Consider the following 20,330-nt stretch of genomic DNA (forward strand, 5'->3'; position numbering starts at 1 on the left):
TTCCTGCTTCCCACAGTCTCATCCTATAAAGAGGAACATTAGTCACAAACTGATTCTTTTCTTCCTAAACCAAGCAAGACTTAGAAACTGGCATTAGGAACAAACAGGAGAAAGAGATGTAACTAGAGAAATGCAGCTAATTAAGTTTAACTTTTTCAAAAAAGTACCTTCAGCACTGACTGCCATAATCTGGTGAATACAACAACATGCGAGGTCAGCAGAAAGACCACTCAGAGGAAAATACACAAACATGGGATCTATAAGCTGGATATGTTGCCTATCAGCTGGAAAATGTTTTAGCTAAAAATATTCACATGTTGTCTGACAAGACACATCCCCCGCAAGCTGTCAATTCTTAAGCAAAAGAAATTACATTAGCAGAATTTCAGTAGCCACCTGACAGCAGTCTCGAGCTGAAGAGGAGTTTGTGTATCTTATTTTCACTTTTCATTGATCAGCAGCATTTATACACTGATAGGCCAAATTTCAAAATTCCTTCCTAGCCACAGTACTACACACAGATTTTGCTTCTCCCACCAGGGTTATTCGTTCTAACTCCTCACCCCACAGAGAGAGAAATGACTAAATCTTCATTTTAATAGCTTCTGTCACAAGCTTTGCTTTGTAAGGACTGTTTCAGCAGTCTTTGGTGGTAATATAAAACATTTTTATGATTAACAGCCATTTTATAACTCAGGTAATTGGCCACAAATCAGGGGAATGTCATAATGTAAGAAGAAAACACTCCCATCTCTATCACGGCTCAGGCTGGATTTTTGGAGCGTATATTAGCTGAGTGGATTATGGGTCTTCATTACTTAAACTAATGTACTTCCTATAGTGCAGACAGAGAAATTTTAAGCTAGTGATTAGTTCTGTCTACCAGATCTTTATAGAGTGCCCATTAGCCATCCTGCACTTCCAGCTGAGACTCTGAAAGGGTGGCTTTATAAGGATTCTAAGAAAATACCTTTCTATTAGTTTGACATTGAACTCTCAATTTCTCTCATGGGAAAAGCAAGACATCCAGAAAGAATTAGTTCATAATGCTAATAACCCATGTTCTGTGTTATTCACAATACTAACAATATCACCACTTTGGTGGAAAAGCAGAGTGGGGAATAGAAGTATGTCATTGCATTTTCTTCTCACACATCTGCATTCTGGGCACAATGCTAACTGATTTTCACGGGTCTAGCTGTGGAGCATGGACATGTTTTATTAGATGTAAAAAGGCATACTGTTCAAGTTCAGAATGTTTGTCTTTATGAAGCACTTTAAGATGTATTGGAAAGCATTAAAGAAAGCTCCATCTCATTACCCTTCAGTTTGGGGCAAAAACATAGACAAAGATCTAATATGTGCATTTTAAGCATTGCTGCCTGCTTGCATTAAGTTTGCTTTATGAATCTTTAGGCTGTCTGGACATTTTCTTCTGAATTACGAAACTGTTATCAACTTAAATTTTCACTGGTACAATGGGAAAATAACTTTTTTCAAAATTCTCTGCAGTAATAAATCTTGTCTCAGGGTTAAATTGGACAGTTGTGTGGACACAGGGAATTCACGCCCATGCTTGTAGAGACACCATTTTAATTTGTCCTTGAAAACAGGGAACTGTGCTTTACTTCACTAGACCTGCCTGGGGGGCACAGGGAGCTGTGGACTCTGGTCTGAGGTGCTGAGTGTGCTCACTGGAGTGCTGTGGCAGGGGAGAGGCTGCCTCACACAGCTGTTTTAGTGTCTCATACACCAGCCATGGCAAGCTGCAGCAGTTTGCATTCCAGAAAGCATCACTATTTTTTTCCGCTTCAGCCATGCTGCTGAAATTGCACACTGGCCTCTTCCAATAGTCTTGTGATTTTCTATAACATATTTCCTGAAATGTGTTCCTCCAGCCCTAAATCTGTACTGAATCTAGAAGTAGAGAGTTGCAATAAAGAAGACCCTAAATATACACCCAAGATCTACGAGTAACTCAGACACATTTCTTTCCCTCAGTTCGACTACAAGAAAATAATAATGTTTTTCACTTTCAAACAGTGTATGACAATGAAATGCAATTAATGACCGTGTGAAACATTATGCTTTATGACCTTATTAAACATTGTGTTTACTTGTTAACGAGTTCTGCAGTTAGAAGTCATAGAGCTGCCAAAACTAAAGTGCAGTAATAGCCAAAAGATGACTAAGGTGCATGGATCACCTCCTTTATGCTGCATGTTCTTCTTAATGTATCTCCCAGGAGGCAAAATAGATTTTTTTCTGCCAAAACATAGAAAACAGGGCTCTATTATGAAAATCTGTCTTGTTTCTAATAAGAAACAAGCCTCTTATTAGTTTCTTAGTTTAACTAAGCTGGCAGGATGAGGAAGATTCATGCATCATCTCTGTGACAAGTTTAAAACTCAGCCTTCAATATTTACTCTGTGCAATTTTTCTGTCCTTATTCTTGCCCTTATTGTAGTTAGCAAGAGAAGCACAGCAGCCTCACAACATATTTTTGCTCTATTTAGTGGGTCTGAATGCCATATCCTGCACATACCTTTAACATCACTTTCTAACATCTTGGCTTCGTTAAGGACCCTGAAGCTTTTCTTGAGTGAGTTCTTGGCGCCATCCTTCAGTGATCCTTCAGGACCAGACGTCTGTGGACAGAGAAAAACAAAGTGTCAAACAGACAGGAAAGTCTGAGGTCATAAAAGACATGTGATCATGATCTAAGTGAACAGTCATCTACATTTTACATGCACATCAATGAACTCTGAATTACATCCCACAGCCATAATATTAGTCTAACAGAACTAAAATAAAAAAATTCTAAAATTTTCTAAAAATTTTTTTTAATGGTATGTCAGATCCCCTTTGGAATATGAGAGATTACATCAATAAAGAGAGACATTCTTACAGTATTAAAGAAACAGATTTGACTCTAAGAGCAAAACTGTCCAAAACCAACATACAAAATATGTCTATGTTACAATACAATATGTATTTATTCTTCCAGCTATGGACAGAACACCATGAAATACAGTATTTCTCTCCAACTGCAGCTACAGAAACTTTAGAGGCCAGACTGGATCTGATGACTCTAATAATGACAACTGAGATTCATCTGTAGTTAAATTAAAAAATTGTAATTGCTAGGTGAGTAAAGAAATAAGAAATAGAGTTTTAAAAGAAGGGCAAACTGCAGTTAATCTGAAAGAATTTTATTACTAAGTTACCATCCTTCATCCTATCATGCTACTTAAAGATCTTTCTCCTGAAAAACATCCATCTCTACTTTCAGTGCAGAGACTGATCAATAGGTGGAATGATTTTTCTAAATTAGATTAGTGTTTTCAGTCAGTAGAAAATGCTCCAGGTTCTGAACCACTTACTGCTCAGTTTGTAAGACTGAACTCAGGTCACACATCATACTGAATACATTTCTTTGAGAATACTCCTGACAGCCAGATAACATTCTGTATTAGTCATGGGTCATAGCCTTGTAACTGGTATGTAATTAAGAAGCAGCTACTTTTCATTTTCCAGGGCAGATACATATACTCAAAAATTAACTGTGTGTCAATTAAATGACACAATTATTATTGCTATTCATTATTTTTATAATGAGCAAGCCCAGAAGTGACATTTCACATATTGCTGAAGCTCTGATGTTTTTCAATGATACTGTAAAAAAACATGTAGTAAACTTGCTGTTTCTCTTTCTTTTAAAAATCTTAAAGAATGCTTTGGACACTTTCAAAATTCAGAACCAAGCTTTTTATTAGGGGATATCTCACAGTATATATGTTGCCATGTCACAGGGATATAGCTATTAAAGAATTCCTTGTATTTAGATAGGATGTAAATACAAGCTTTTGTGTGACTTTAAGAACTAAGGCACACATCACTGCCATTTCCCAAGCTCACCTGAAATATTAAGCTGTGTACACATTCCTTTCAACAACAAAAACATATACATTCAAAAGATGAAAAAAATGAGTTTCTTATAGATTTTCTCTACCACATAGTAACAAGCAGCACTGGTAACAGAAAACTATAAAAAAGAAAACAGGAAAAAATAAAAAAAATACCCAGTGAAGCAAAAGACTGCTTCTGAAGGAAGAATGTTTGGCCAGATTTTGGAACAGATGCACCTGTCAAATCAGACAATACTTTAAAATTTCTTTTTCTACTAGAAACAGAACCCAGAGTGTGATCACTCTGTGACCACAGACTTCAAAAATAATGATTGTTGTTGTTGTTGTTGTTATTGTTATTATTATTGTTATATAACTAGGCATGGCTGACAGGCTGCTGAGGCAGTTTATACTCAATGCAATGACGTTGGAAAGCCAGATTTACAATGCAATATCAAGAAGTTCATCAAATCAGGGACAGTAATTGGGCAAGTGCTGACAATTAGTCAGAAACAGGTTTCAGCATAAAGTTAATACTAGAAGAGCCCTTTCAGAGAGAATAAACTTGTACTAATTAAAAGTTTTATTTCATATTTTTTAAAAAGAATTTTGAAAATAAGGATTTATTAAGACATCTGATAGAAAATGTACCTTTTTACTAGTTTTTCATGGGGTCCATGAGATGTCAAGTCATGAAGCAGTCAGTAATTAAAACCCAAACATTTTATGACTTTGTGTGAGTCCATACACTTGTGGCAAGCCTGGGTCATGGTGAACCACTTTACTTTAGTAGGATTTATAGCCAACAGATTTTGACATTATTTTCTACATTGGGACAAATACTGTTAAAAAAAAAGAGAACTAAAAAAAAGAAAAAAATATTGTGATTCAAAATAAATTTGAAAATGTCAGGGTCTCTAGAATTTAATTTGTTCTAATTCTGTCTCTTCCAAAATGTCCACAACCTGCAGACAGTACCTTCCTGTCCCTGTGGCTTTCTCATGGCCCCTACCCTCCCCATGCAAACCCTGGGCAGTTTGAACCTCTGCTTCATCTTATGCAGAAGTGGGACCATGTCATGTACCCAAACAGTGCTGCCTCAGTCATGGTTTACAGGCATAAATGCACTGGGGCAGTGTTGAGGATCACATGAACTTACACAGGTACAAAGATTTTAGGCTTAGTGCTAATTCAAATCAGTTAAAAATAGTTCTGCCTTGTTCTTGAATGATTTTCTTTTCCCATACACTTACATTGTGAAGTTTCCTCCTATGCAAGAAACAGGGTTACTCTCATTTCTGCTAGTCCTGAAGATGGATACCAAAAATTATTTGCACCTCAGGGCATCCTCCCAAGGATTTCTAGGCAGCTTTATGTTAGGAAATCTAGACAGCCAACAGAACTGCTGGGGCACCATCTACAAAGAAAGTCAAAATCAAAGAAGAAAGCAGGACCCTAAACACTTGATGTGTCCCTTGTGCTTCCTACAGTCCCCAGCCTCTAAGTCCTTTCTAAACAGCCTAAGAATAATCCACTTTTTTAATATACAGTGTGCAACTACCATTCCGATCTATGAGATAAGACCAGAATATGTTAACCTGACTCCTATCTGTTACTATCTAAGTAATGGAATGCTGAAACTGCCTGAATGCTAAAGATTTCTCATTTCTGATGAATTTATTTTGCTTTCAAAGGGGAGAGCAAATCCATCATAAAAACCTCAGGAGGAATTTTTCTGTCATATTTTTAATACATTTTTCCAGTAATTTATCAAGCTTCCTGTAATCGCAATGGATTTTGAGCATCTTTTCATTCATGCTTTAGCAACATTAGATTAATTTGAAAATTAAGTCATTTTCCCATTACAAACCAAAACCAAAACAAAAACCCCCTTGAGATATCATGAAGATTCTTGTAAATAATTTGGTCCAGCGATGTAGAGGATAGAACCTAAAACCAAAACCTGTCCATACAGTCTCTGGTTCATACACCAGCTTGTTGCTGTTGGGAAAACTTCATCCCCCTGCACCAACATTATTCCTGGTGAATAGGAAAGGTGAGGATCAGGGAAGCAAAGTGAGCTACAGCACTTTTCTCCATTATTTATTCACACCTGGAACTCAAGAGTCTTTTACAGCAAACAGGCATCCAGAAGAGAACATGCTCTTTCAAAAGGAGGGGAAAGACATGATCACCATCATGTCACAGGGTCCCCACAGCAGCTTCTCAGAAAGCTGGCATCACACCTTCTAGGGGCTTATGCTGCCTTCTAGGAGACCTTTTGAGCCACTGTGCTCCAGACAGCTCTGACTGAGGGTACCTTCCTGGTCTTGTGCTGAAGCTCAGCTAAAAGCTCCTTGGGACCTCCAGAAAGTGGGACCCTGATTTACCTGGTTACCAGTTTTACCAGTTAAATTCTTCACCTAGGCTGAGCAACCATTCAACAGTCTTTAAATAAAAACAAGGAAACAGAATAAAGAAGGGATGACTGTAGTTCACAGCTGACATATTTTTAAAATCTGGCTCAAAACCCTCAAATGAACATATAAAAAATAATAGCTAAATCTATTGCTCTGCAGCAATTTGATGGCAAACCACCAATGACCTCTATATCAAGTCAATCACATTTAAAAGGCATCAGCTGCCTCAATTTTCTTCCTCATCAACTAGATCCCCATTTCACATACTCTGCTCATAAAAAAAAAACCAAGCTCCTTCTAATAAATACATGCAAAGGAGATGCTGAAAACATCACCCTAATATCTTCATCTCTTTCCTTGCTACTCACTTGCTTCTATTTACATCATATCATCCATCTTGACCTCCATCAATTAAATTATCAATCCCCTTTCTCTCTATGCTATAATCACCCAGTAATATATATACTTTTGTCATCATCCTGTAATTGCTAGCTTTGTTTCTTTATTGCTCTATGTGTCTTTTTTTCTCCTTTTCAATCCTTGAAACAGCTGCCTGTCTCACTCATTCCAAGTTGTGAAAGGAGAAAAAGACATTGCATATTAAATTCTAATGAGAAGGAAAAAACAAAAAGGGCCAGGCCCTTATTTACTTCTGTGGTGTAATTAGGCATTCTGGTAAAACAAAGAACAATTTACAGGGAACTAGCACATTGTAATGTGTGAGGTGATTTTATTCATTAAGAGAGAAATACAGTGGTTAGTGTTATTAGAAAAAACACTGAAAATATAAACAGCCCGCAAATATTGAAATTTTTGGGCAGTGGCTCCTTCACTTTATCCCTCTGACGAATACAGAGCTTCACAGCACGTGATTGATTTTGCTATTCTCATAATGCATTTGACTGAAGTAGCCCTCTGAAAGCTACTTTTATTCATGTACATTTATTCACATACATGTGCTGTAACTACAAGTTGTTTCTGCTCATCTACAAGTCCCTATATCAAATATAAGTTCTGGCACTCTCTTATTATACTGTCACTGCCTCACATTTCTGTATGCATGTGGAGGGCATGCCTGTTGGTCTCTGACCGACTCCCACAAATTAGCCACTAACTCCTCTGATATCGACCTTAAAGATAATTTTGGCTATGCTCAGAATGCTTTCTGCTCACAGTATAAGCATCAAAGAGCCAAGATCTTCATTGTGACCCAGGGTGGAGAGCTGACTTTACCTTACAATCCTATTTTTAAAAGTTCTCTTCATTTTCTCTGGAAGTTTACAATGCTACCTCATAGTGAGAATAAAATTTCTCTGCAAAAACTAGTAGAGGTCACAAAGCGAATAAAATTTCCACTCTCCTCCTACAATTCTCCATTTCTAGAATTCTGGCCAGGTGCATGCAGTTCATCTGATGTGCAGAGAAGTGTCTTCAAGCATTTTCAGGGAACTAAGTTGAAGAGTTAATTAAGGTACCAAGTTCTTTATATTTAATGAATGTATTATCCACATCTAAACTTGCACTATTGAATATCAGATGGCTCCTGAATCAAAGCTGTTGGCTTGAGCCATACACATTTTATTTACTATCCTTCAGGAGGAAGGATAGTAAATAAAATGGGGAACAAAATTAAGGATCATGAGTTAGGAATAAATAGGGACTGTCTGAAGGTACACATAGCTATGACAGAGGCATAGCTTTCTGATCACAAAAACAAGAATGTTTGATGGCAAAGGTCTTCACATAAAGTTTTAAGATGGCAAAACATGGATCTGAGATCAGATGTAGCACATTCCACAAAAAATCTAAACGTTCTTTTTCATGTACTCATTTTCCTTACCTCTTGCATAGCTTCATTTGCAAGAGACTTGGCTTCCTTGGCAACTCTTTCAGCTTCATCTATGGAATCCTTGATGTTAGTATAAGCATTGAAAGCACGTGTGGCATTGAAAGAGAGGTTTTTTGCTTCAGTAAGGATTCTGTTGGGATGAGGAAAGTAAACATACCATTAAACCTGCTGCCAGAGCTCAACAGAACAGAGTATCCTACATTTTGAAACAGCCTGTATTTCTAAGGCTATTTCTAAGGTGTTTAGAGAGCAACGCTACATTTGAGATTTCAGGAGATCTGGCATCATGTGTTTAAATGGAATTAATATTTCATCTGGGCAGAGAAACATAAAGAACAATGTTCACTAAAAGAGAAGTTCTGTGAGATAAAAATAGACCAGACACTGAGAAAAGATAACACTGTGCTTAATGCTCTAATGCAAGTAGCATATTCATCATGTGGGTTTTTAGGCTATGCGCTGAGCCAGGCAACTTGAGGAAACCTGAACTGTATGAAGGATCACCACAGGCATCTTTTAAAGCAGAATATCTGAAAAACTAATTTCTTGGTCTGGCTGCCAAACACAGAATTGCTAGTTTTGAAGGCAATCTCACAGTCTAAACCAAATCCTAAATGTTAAGTTTGCTGACCAAAATGAAAAACATAGGCAGTAATGCTTCATATTGAATGTGATGTCCAATTTACATGAAATACTCCATTCTGATTGCTATAAATAAATACAGTTAGTATTTGCTGGTGCAGAGACAGTGTTCAGCTAGCCTCCTTCCTAGGGAAATTTCTAGTCAGCAGGCTGGGGAAATAACTTTTCTTGCACTCTCTCTGTATGATATATTAAAACATTTTCTACAAAGAATTGCTGCATCTACAGAATGAACTTGAAGACAACTATCTCAGTAGCCTTTATGACCAATGCCTATGTTGATTTTAAGAATTAAGTGTAAATGCAGTAAAATCCCCACTTGAACTAGATAAGAATGGATCTGAACTTGGATTTTTGCCTCTCTGGGAAATTCTTTAGCCATGCACGTGTATGGCAATATGAGAGAGACAGAGATTACTCCTGTTGGACCTGTTCCAGCTTGTATAAACTAGTCATTGAGAGAGTGTGTGTGTAAGAAAGGAAAATCCATCCCAGTAATTTATCTGTTCTCTGGAGAACTGTGACAGCTGGGCTCTGATCCTCGCATCAATTACTCACTGATTTCTACCAAATGCCACAGAAAAGACAAAGTGGACAGAAGATATAGTCCCTGGATTCAGCATGTAGCTAAAAGAGGGAGAGAGATTCCCTTTAGGTTACTGCAGAAACTGCATGACTGAGCTGCCTCTGCATCATCCCTGGAAAAGTGAATCTCTTTCCTCAACAATGGCTGGAGCTCACTAGGCCACTCTAAGTTTCTGTGATGCTCTATTAAACAAATGTGGAGCCCAGAATACTTACCTAGCAAGTACCTCAAGAACTGCTTAGAAACATGGTTCAAATCCTTTCTGGTTAGGAAAAACCTAAACTGAATTTGCCAAATACCAATGGTGCTTACTCATGAGCAGGCAATTAGCCACAAGGGAGAAGCCCATGCTAATGCTTCCTTGTACACAGCAGAAATAACAATTCTTTTCCTAGGGTAAGTTCATGAATGGTTCCATGTTCTAACACTCAAGAGAACATCCTCATTGTCAATCAATATATTATTAGAATCCTTAGAAGGTGACTGGAGAGACAGGGCTCTCCCTCTATCTCTCCTGTAAGAAGAAACAGTAATCTAGATCACCAAATTTAGAATTGTCTGAAAGACACTCAAGTGCCAGTTGTGAAGATAGATACACTTTTTAATTTCTCAAACTGATAGAGACTGTATATGCCTGTAAACTACAACTATTTCTTGTCAGTGCATGAAGTAAACAGCTTTATCCTGATTGCACAGCACCATGGTATTTCGTTGTCCTTTGAATTTATGTATCTTCATGTATCACATGAAGATATTTGAAGATATGTATCTTCATATGTATCACATTAGAAATTTTAACTTTGAACAACTTGCCTTTAGACATAATTTTTAATATCCTTGGTTCTGTGGAGTTTATTGTCTTTTTTTGAGAATCTGATGTTGATTTCTGGATCAGACATAGGTATGCATAGTGCTGTTACAACATCTTGAACACTACCCTAAGGTCCTTAAGGCCAAGCTGTCACCTACATTAAGACAGAAGCACATACAAACACCCATAAAAAGGTCTCTTTTGAATAGTTAAAAAGCTACATCTCAAAGCATGTCTTGCCAATATTTGACTGGGAAGCAAAATCTTTTTTGTCTACATTTTCTCTCTTTCTTAGTTCCTTCACAACAACCTTCCAAGTATTCAGATATTCATGTGTGGTTGGGTGTGACACTGAAGTCACTCATTTTCAAGTTCATTTTTACCCAGGAAACCACAGCTATCATTATTTTATGCACACCTTAAAACATGTATTACATTGGGTGTCTACAGTAGTGTAACTACACTGTAAATGAAGTCATGTAATTTTGCAAGTATCAGAGCTAATTTCCTGTCTTTTCCTCAAAATTACAGATGCTGGTAAGAAAAAACTGTGTTAAGCATCTGCTCACAAGTCTTTGGGATATTCAAGTCTTCAGGTAGTATCTAAAAGATAGAAGGAGCAAAAAAGTAGCATATTCTTAATGTTTAAAAAATAATACCTTTTTTCATGCAGTGCTTTTACAAAATAATGAAACTAGAGGCTGGTGCTGGGGACAGGTCCAAGAGGCAGAATTTCCATGGTCTATTTCTGGGTATTACTATTGCAAATTACATTTACTATTTATGGCTTGCTTTCTTAAGCGCATAGAATGCAATAAAACAAAAGACATCCCTTCTCTTTTTCCCCAAAAATTCCCAAAAACCCAACAAAACCTTGCTTTATATTCTTTCCATGAAGCTATTTTCATGATGAGTTATATAGCAACATTCTGCTGAAAGAGCAGTCATATGTGGTCATATAAATGAAGGGCATTGCAGTTTTTGTATTTAGGAATGTGATAGTGGTAAACAGAAACTGAAGTTTCTGTTCTTGGGTTTAAGCATCTTCATCCAGGACAACTACATTTTTTGGAGAGAGTTTTGAAACTGGTAGAGAAATTACTGTCCATCACTAAGGGGAACTTCTGACAGTAAACAATTTAGCAATTTAAAAATCACAATAATAGTCTCCTACCAAAATGGTCATCTTAAAAAGGAAAATACTACTTGTTTCTAACAAATGCACATGAAAATGTGTAGGGAGCTCTTTAAGAAGAATTGCTATTTTTTTCACAACATAGCAGCAAGCTATAAGAATCACAAGATGTAGGAAACTGCTTAAAAGAGCTCCATAAATTGACTAACTCAACAGTTGTATACTTGTATATGCCCCTGTAATTTGTATACCCCCAGTGGCAGATGTCAAAGAAGAGGAATGCCCTTCAAGTTCTGTGAAGCAATTTTGCAAACCTGCTTCATGATTTGATTTTAGCATTACCAGTGAATGTCTGCCTTACCCATCCAGCACTGCAGATGATTCATTCAGCTGGCCCGCATGGTTCTCAGCTTGCAACACCTTTTCTGGAAGCATCCTGTCACGAATTTCTTGTGATAAGTCATCTATTTTGTCTTTCAGCTGATCAGACATTGGCTGTATCTTATTTGCAACACCTTCCACATACTGAAAATGGCAAAAGAAAAGCCTTTGAATTTCTGATTGCTAGCATTCTGTATCTATATATCAGGGTGTTTCTTATTTCCTTGTGGGCTATTATCTTAACTTACCCATGCATTAAAATTTCAGGGAACTAGTATAGAATGAGTAACAGGAAAGGCTGGACCGGAAAGCAGAGAGGAGATAAACAATATTCCAAGAGCTACTCATCTCTCTTGAGCTTAGTAGAAGCTTTTCTTTTATAATTAAGGAATTGCATGGTTTAAAGTTTATAGACTAATTTGGATTTCCTTCCTAAATGTAGATGCATGTATAGCTATATTAAATTGTTGCTGTGCTCCACAGTAATAACCATTAAGTGGCAGAAGTTTCATGTTTCAGGACCCTTTGAGTGGATACAACATCTTTTTGCTTATTAAAGCTTCTCAGTAAGAACTATGTTTTTTGAAGACTTGCCATTCCTGTTCCAAAAAGCTGTTTCACTGTGTCTCCTTTTCCATTTCTCCAAAGAGCATTTTTCCATTTATTATGGCAAGCTGCAATGCATGCTGGAAATACCTGCAGAACCAATGATACTTCAAGATGGCTTTTTTTTTTTTTTGTAGCTACAACACTGATCTCAAACTCTGTTGGCAAAACTTTTAAGGCAGAATTTTCAAAAATATTATGTAAAATGAGATTTCAATCCTCTCCCTGATCTGTCTAGACTTAAAATTGTGGCCACAGGCAACAAATTATTTCTGAAGCTTCCTTCTGATACACAGTTTTTGTGCAGACAAATCTATACCTAGATTACAGAGTTGCAGTGAGAATGTGAATGTGTCTGCTGCATCTGTAATTCTCAAGATAAAGTTAGTACCACAATCAGAATACTACATTTATAAATGGCAGAATCCCTAAAAAACATTGTGACCTAGCTCACATGTAATCCAACGAATCTTTTAAAACTCCAAATTATTAATTTTTATACACCAGACTAGCTTTTCTACTATACAGCAATAGAAAAAAAAATATCCCAAGTAAAATATTTCAATATTGATAAATACAATGAAAAATTAAGTGTTACTTTATTAATCTATTTTGCTTCCATAATGATGTTTTGTTGTACTTAATCTCTGGTAAGGATGATACATTCTCACCTCTACAGCTATGCTGATGTCATTTGCAAGTTTATTGGCTTCATCAAGGACATCATTCCCTTCCTGAAGGGTCTTTTCAACATCTTGTCTACCATCTTCTACAGCTTGCTTCCTTTTCTATAGGATGAGTTCACACAAAGAAAAAGACAAGTTGTTTACCAGAACAGTTCAAATGCCAGCACCTCAGTACAAGACTGCATTTTGTCACCATGCCACAATGCCCCTTCTGCAACTCTCTGAGCCCTCAGAGCTGAAATGGTGACAAGAATAAAGCACATGTAAGGTATCTTTCCTTTGTCCTCCCATTCCCAGCTGTGTACTGTCCTCCCACGTGGAAAGGTTTTTGTTGCTCTCTAACAGAGGTAATTGCCTGAAGTACTACTACAAAACAAACCACAAAGTTACAAATCCTAATGGTTATCCAGATGTGTAAGTTGCTAATTTTGTAAATCACCTCTGACAATGAAGGAAAATTTTATAATAATATTCTGCTGCTTTCCTGCTTCCATCCACTGGTACTTCATCAACTGCTGAATGCAAAATAAAAGGTTTGGAGTAACCTAAAGATTTCTGGTTTTCCAATTAGTAAAACTACTGCATATTGTGTGGTAAGGATGGACTGCTGAATAAAGCATTGGCAATTTCCTGTGCAAGATCCATTGAGTATCACAGATTAGTCTGACAGGAAGCCATGGCAGCCTTGTGGGCAGGACTGCTGGAAAGGCACTCTGCTACAGTGATGCAGAGAGTATTTTTAAAACTGAAATAGCAGGTAATTTCTCCAACCTTTACTCATCCACCTTTGGGAAGAAAATGCACAGGACAGAGATCACCTAAATTCCTCAGATCACTGCATTTCCTTAATTCAAACAAGCACAGAAATCTCTGCTGAGAACGGAGGTCTCAGAACTCTAACCTCATACTGTACTTGAGGTGAAAGCTCACCGAGATACAGAGCTGAAACATTCATCTTCATTAGGGTGACTCTGCTCTTTATGTCTTGGTTAAATGCTTGTTAATGTACAGTATAATATGCTCTTTAAGTCTCTGCAATTTAAATTAAATCACAAGCAGACCCCTCTTCTATGAGAGAGATCATTTATAACAGCTACTAACTACCAAGGATAGAGTTTGATTTATTACTCTGTAATATCCACACACCCCCTTCAGTCTTCTTTCCCAGGGGCTGGAGAGGGAGATGAAAGGGTAAGTTTTCTAGAAGCAAATATATGACAGCAAAGATTTTAACAGAACTCCTATTTAAATATTGAGCACATGCTTTGAATTTTACATGACTATTTAGACTGGGTTGAATTTAATTTCCCACAGAATAATAAATCCAGTGTACCTTCCACAAAGCAGATGGTATTATTTCAATAAAGCAGGGGAGTAATTCTACTTTTAAAAGCCAGTGCACTTCCTCATTCTGAGGAACACGTTCCCTTTAAATTACATTAGATAGAGTTAGATTTTTATAATACTTTTTTTGGCTTATATTTTTGTTTCAATATTTAATCATGCAAAGGTTCCATCTTTAATCAGAAACCAAGTAATTGAGGATAAAGCCTGTCAGCACTCACCTCCAGCATGGTCATATTTTTTTGGTTGACTGCAGATAAACGATCGGCCTCCCAAATTTTACTTGCAGCTTCTTTTAGCAGATCTTGAGCATCAGCAATTTTGCTTTGGTAGTCTGCTAGCTTGTCCCGGACCTCATTTTTGAGATCCTCATTTTTCTCACTGGGCTCACCAAATAATTTCTTCACCTTGTCCAAAAGATCTTCGGCATTCCTGAAATACATTGCAACCTATGAAGACACTGAGTTCATATTCCCTACACAAATAATCTGAATAGTCTCAATAAAAAGGAAATGAAATAGAAGAAAAGGAAATTAAATTAAGTCTCAAAGTAATTTTCAAGATGACACATGCTTAATAAAGTGAAAGGACAGCTGTTTCTAAGCCCTTTCTTAAAAGAGGTTTTTAAATTCCACTTAGGGCCTACTTATGAAGCAGAATATATTCAAATACTCTCCTTTGAAGACTATTTTTTTAATTAATTTTTTTGGTTAATTTCCATTCTTGAGATCTGATTGGCAAATTGAAGTTTTCTGAAACATTTCACCAATTTCAAGCTGTCTTGAAGTAGACAACTGCTATAGACTAGACAGTCAAAAATCATAAATTCTTTCTGGTGAAATTAAAAAAACCCAAACCTAGATCCTTGGATTTATGACTTCCAGTAGTCAAAAAATTTTGCTTATCTAAAATAAACTCTGGAGTATTCTGAATGGATTTTGCTGATCCCAGTTTAAAGGAACTGGAGTCCTGTCATCTGCCTGCCTCAAATCAGTTTCACCAAAGGCAACACCACTGTGTTAATCCAATTATATGTCAAGGGCAGGAAAAAAAAGTGGCACCTCAGGCACTTCCAAAATGATACTTAGGGATAAGAAAAATCCTAAGTAAACTGGAATATGTAGGACAGATAATAACTACGGAAGAAATTTATCACTCTTCCACCTAGGACACAATAAGTTTTTCTTCCTGTTTCATTATGCCAAAGTGTGGAAAGCAAGAACTGTATTTTTTTTAAAAACCTTGCAATTTGGCCTGCCTGTAGTCAGTTCCATTAGGAATCTTCTAAAAATAAACATATAAATAAATGCACACCAAAAAGATATGGGCAAGGAGGAAAAGATATGCTGACACTGGACATAACTTAGATTAAGAGTCTGAAGTGGAGCCAAGGGAAGTCAAATTGTAATCTTAGTTTGGGGATTTTCTGAGATGGATTGAAGTTTTTTTTTCCATCAATTCTGCCTTTGGTTTTGATTGAAAAAATTATTCACATGTTGAATTCACAACTTCTGAGGACAAAATATTTAATCAAAAACTAAATCCCAATATTGACACCCTGTCACAGAAGTGTAGAAAGGAATTCAGGATTTCTCTCATACCTCCTCCATTATTCTTCCATAAGAAGCTCCTGTCTTGCACTTCTGGCAAATTTTGACACCTATATGACACTGCAGTATTGGAGGAAGAGTATGAAACAGATGGATTTTCCTTTTATTCCCTTGCCTCATAGCACAGTTCAAACTACTTATCCATCCAGTAGTCTACCTCAAAACTCTTCCTTGCTGCTCCTAAGATAGCACTTTCATACTGATCTGTTGAGCATTTTCCCTCTGCTCTTTCTAATGAAGTATGAGGCAATCTGTTCCATGTAATCCCTTGCTTTAGAACTTTTGTGTGACTGGACTGTGCCACATTTCTTGAAATACTCTCTTGTACACTTAAGCTGTGCTACTTTCACTAGAAACCATCCTGGAAAAAGAATAAAACTATACAAAATGCTTGAAGTTTTCGAAGAAACAGTCACAGATCTGGCCTAACACATGGAATGTTGAATGGTCTGGATGCTCAAAACAAGTGCGAAAGAACAAACAAGATTAGAGACTCATAACAAAATGATTAAAACCCATTAACTGCACATGAGAGCCTAAATATGTTAGAATTGCCCTACCAGCAGAAGGAGAAGAAATAAGGATTGTAACATCATGAATAGCATTTATAATGTGATCAACTATCCCATGTCTCTTCAAAAACAAAAATAGAAATATCAGGAAGCTATGTCAAAACATAGGAGGCATATCTTCCAACACTGCATGGCTGAGTTATGCAATTCATTCCCCCAGGAAAGTGGATGATAGAAATTCACAGAGATTCAGAAGCCATCAGACAAATTACTGGAAGAAAACGTCACACAAAAATAAAGCTACTCAGCATACTAAACAGAAAGAAAGAATTCTGGCTCACAGCATCCCCTGATAGCAACTCAGTGGCATCTGAGAAAACATGAAGGAATGTTATAAAATAGTGAAAGATATACTTCATAAATACTAAAATCATGGCACTTCAAAACAGCAACTGGTGTATTTCTCTATATGCTCTTTTAGAGAGAAATTACTATAACTAATATGCCATTTCAGTACACTAAGGCAATAAGAGCCTGGATTTGAAAAATTTCAAGGAAAATAAGGGAAAAACCTGCATATGTAAGGGAAGCTTTGCCATCTATGAAAATAAGAAAACTGTACTTCATTTGTCTTCTTTATTTAAGTTTTGAGAATTCACTGAAAACACAGCAGAGAATCCACTGAATCTTGTCATTCTGTTCTCGGACAAAATTCTGAAAACAGAATACAATCACTGACAAAAGACAACTCACCAAAGTGTAAGCACCTCAAAGTGATCATGAGGCGTGCAAGAGCCTTACTTTATTCAAAATTAAGTATGTCAAATGGGTCTTGTAGAGAGTACACACATGTGTGGAGCACAGAGATCCACATCCATGCACCTGTACCTCCAGAGTTCTAAGAATGATTAATTTTTCTTCACTCTTCTTCCTTGCAGAGTGTACGCTATCCACTTTCTTACTACGCTATTTAAAGAGTTTTATAACATTTTCCTTCAAGAGGCATTTTCAGAAAACAACATCTCTAGGGTCCTTTCCTCCCTACCCTGTAATGCACAGTGACTAATTTACTTTCTGTTGAGTTGGCTGCCAAAATTGGCTGCCAAAATTTCTTGGATCTCAGTGACTGCCTATAAAGAGGTAACCCTACCCTTAAGATAAACCATAAACCTTATTTGAAATCAATGAATATATTCACATATCTCTTAGTAGAAAAAGTATTCCTATACAGAGAAATTTAAAAACTCACTTTGTACATTTCAGGAAGAATGAAAGAAGGAGGGAAGTTCTGTCCCTCAAAAAAAACCTACTGCATTTTCTACTCTAGCTATTGGGCTAGAGTAGGAAATTATTTCATTGTAGTCTGACAGTTTCATGTCAGTAATAGCATTTGAGGACTAATAATACCTTGTTTGAAAGGCCCTTCTCCAACCAGCCCTAAATTTGCAGGCAGCACTTTCAAAGGTTTGGCTAAATTTTTCTCATCTCAACTTTTTACTGGTTTACTTCTTTGTGTGAGTAGAGAAGGCATAGAAGAGACTCAGTGGAATCAGATGAAAAAGCAATAAAACATTGCTTACAAATAAGTTTGCAATATATTCTTTCTCAAGAGAACTGAAAGCAGAGCTATCAGTTATGGGAAGAAATACTGCACTAGCGGGATTTCCAGAAAATGATCTGGTTTTATCTTAGACTGAAAAGTCTAAGATAGGCAGTGCAAATCTGATTCTAAACTGCTTGGAATTCTCAGCTAATTTTGTATTCCATTTGTGTCTCCTTACAGTATGCACACACCTGATAACTGACATTTTCAGGCCTGCATAACTCTAGCCCAGACAGTTTTTTGATCCATCACAACTTCAATGGACCGTGTCCCTGCTCAGCTGGATTCCCTGCTAGATGTTTGCACTGGTGAAGAGCTAAGCAAAGTCTAACTCTGGAAATATGCCTGGTCTTACTCATAAAGATGTAACAAACTACCAGAATTTTTAACTTCAAGCCAAGTATTTTTCTCAGTCAGGTAAGTTTTCAGCATTTGGCATATTGCTTTATAAACAGCTGCCAATATAATTATATGTATACATTTATTTACAGATAATTAAATAACCAAACAGCAGGCTTCTGAACTATGCCACAGAAATGGTTTATTCTGACCTACACCATTCTAAACGTGGCAAAATATGTTTAGATATAATGTCTATTTATGACTTTATAATGTCTATTATATTGAACAAACTTGTCAGACAGTTATTATTTTTATTAGACCAACTAGTTTTCCAGGGAAAATCCCCAAGCTTCCAGATGGAATTTTTAGTACTAAAGCCATTCATCAGGTCTGAAGCAGAAACTAAAAACAAACTGAGAAAAATTAGAATTCAATTAAAAATGTTGCTGGTACCTGTGGAGCAGGGAAATAATTTCCTTGGGATTGCTTTTCACATATGTAAGCATTTTCAAGAATGCAAATGCTATATCAACAGATACAAAGTATTAGACTTTGCTTTCTCTCACATTTCTGTAAGCCTCAGCTAGAAAACTTGACTGGCAAACATGACAATCACACTTACAAGAATCAGACATTGTCACTAGGAGGTTGGAGACTGGGGTCTCTCTACTCACTTTAACTCATCTTGAGCCATTTTTTCTTGCACACTGAAGTCTCTGTTTCTCATCTGTATGACCATTCCTTCAGCCTCACTCTGCAGTTCTGGAAGACTCTTCTCCAAAGTCTTGTCTTGAGTTCTGAGTGTCTCATTCAGTTTCACAGCATCTTCTTTTGCAGCTGCAGGGGACCAAAATACCTTATGTAAGGAGCTAGTAATTAAAATCAACAGAGAAGCTGCCTACTCTATCAGTGGCACACACTTGCACTGGTTATTTCTGCTGTGATCCAATGGTCAGTAACAAATGAGAAAATAATATATGTTTCATCAAACTGTTTATTATAGTTCACTTTTCAACACAATAACTGAGCAAGTCTTTATATCCAGGATGATAAATACATTGCTCCCCTCCTCCTGCTCCTCAAAGAAAGAATTTGCACTGAACCTTCAAAACAAGCAGAAGACAGTTTGCTATATTGCTTGTAGAATTAAGGAGCAGGGAGGACAAGCAATGAAAATTAGGCTTAAATTACTTTTGGAGAACATTAAAATATGTCATTTTTAGCATTCAGACTTAACAGTTCTGGGAAGAATAAACAATTGTGAAATTTTAGAAAATGAATCAGAAGAGGAGTGAGACACCCACAGATGTCTAAGCCCACTCATATGTTTAGAAGAAGATACCCATAAATGGAAAAAAAATTTGAGGGTTGGAGTATATGAAGGTTTATTGTAAATTTGTTTGGAACAGCCAAATTATTCCAAACAGATAAAGCTGTACACACAGCATCATACTCAAGGATGGACTAAAATCTTTCTGCCATAGCACACCACAACATATTAGAATACTCACTTTCAGAAGCAACTAGGTCATTTATGGCAAACAGTTCCATCTTCAATTTTAAAAAGTATTGCTGCCCTTCCACAGTACAGAGCTCCCAAGTAACTGATTTCTCTAAAATGGCACTGTTCCTGGTCACAGGGGTACTTATGAGTATTTAAAATAAAATATTTAATTGAAGACATTAAAATCAGTATTTCAAACCTCAGTAAATTACTATTTCCTCTACACATAGTATAGGTTTAGAGAAAATTATGAAGAAAATTCTAATCTAATGATGTCTTTGATTAGCTGGTGAGAACTGAGATTTGTATCTTTAATAATGAGTGGTTTTGTGAGGTCTGGAAAAAGATTACACTTTCCTCAAATGGATCATGGATATCTCAAATATTTACT

At 36.7% G+C, this 20,330-nt stretch overlaps 1 protein-coding gene across 1 annotated transcript in view; it reads right to left on the minus strand.

Annotated features, from left to right (window-relative positions):
• Window positions 1-20,330, minus strand: part of LAMA2 (laminin subunit alpha 2) — a 251,425-nt gene that overhangs the window by 51,671 nt on the left and 179,424 nt on the right. The window contains exons 36-41 of the mRNA XM_058019923.1: window positions 19,110-19,272; window positions 14,590-14,800; window positions 13,010-13,126; window positions 11,713-11,876; window positions 8,169-8,307; window positions 2,546-2,648 (exon numbers count right to left, since the gene is read on the minus strand). Of these exons, the coding sequence (XP_057875906.1) occupies window positions 2,546-2,648; window positions 8,169-8,307; window positions 11,713-11,876; window positions 13,010-13,126; window positions 14,590-14,800; window positions 19,110-19,272 (897 nt within the window). The remainder of the gene's footprint in view (window positions 1-2,545; window positions 2,649-8,168; window positions 8,308-11,712; window positions 11,877-13,009; window positions 13,127-14,589; window positions 14,801-19,109; window positions 19,273-20,330) is intronic.

This window comes from Melospiza georgiana, chromosome 3, assembly GCF_028018845.1.
Source record: "Melospiza georgiana isolate bMelGeo1 chromosome 3, bMelGeo1.pri, whole genome shotgun sequence".
Lineage (NCBI taxonomy): Eukaryota > Metazoa > Chordata > Aves > Passeriformes > Passerellidae > Melospiza > Melospiza georgiana.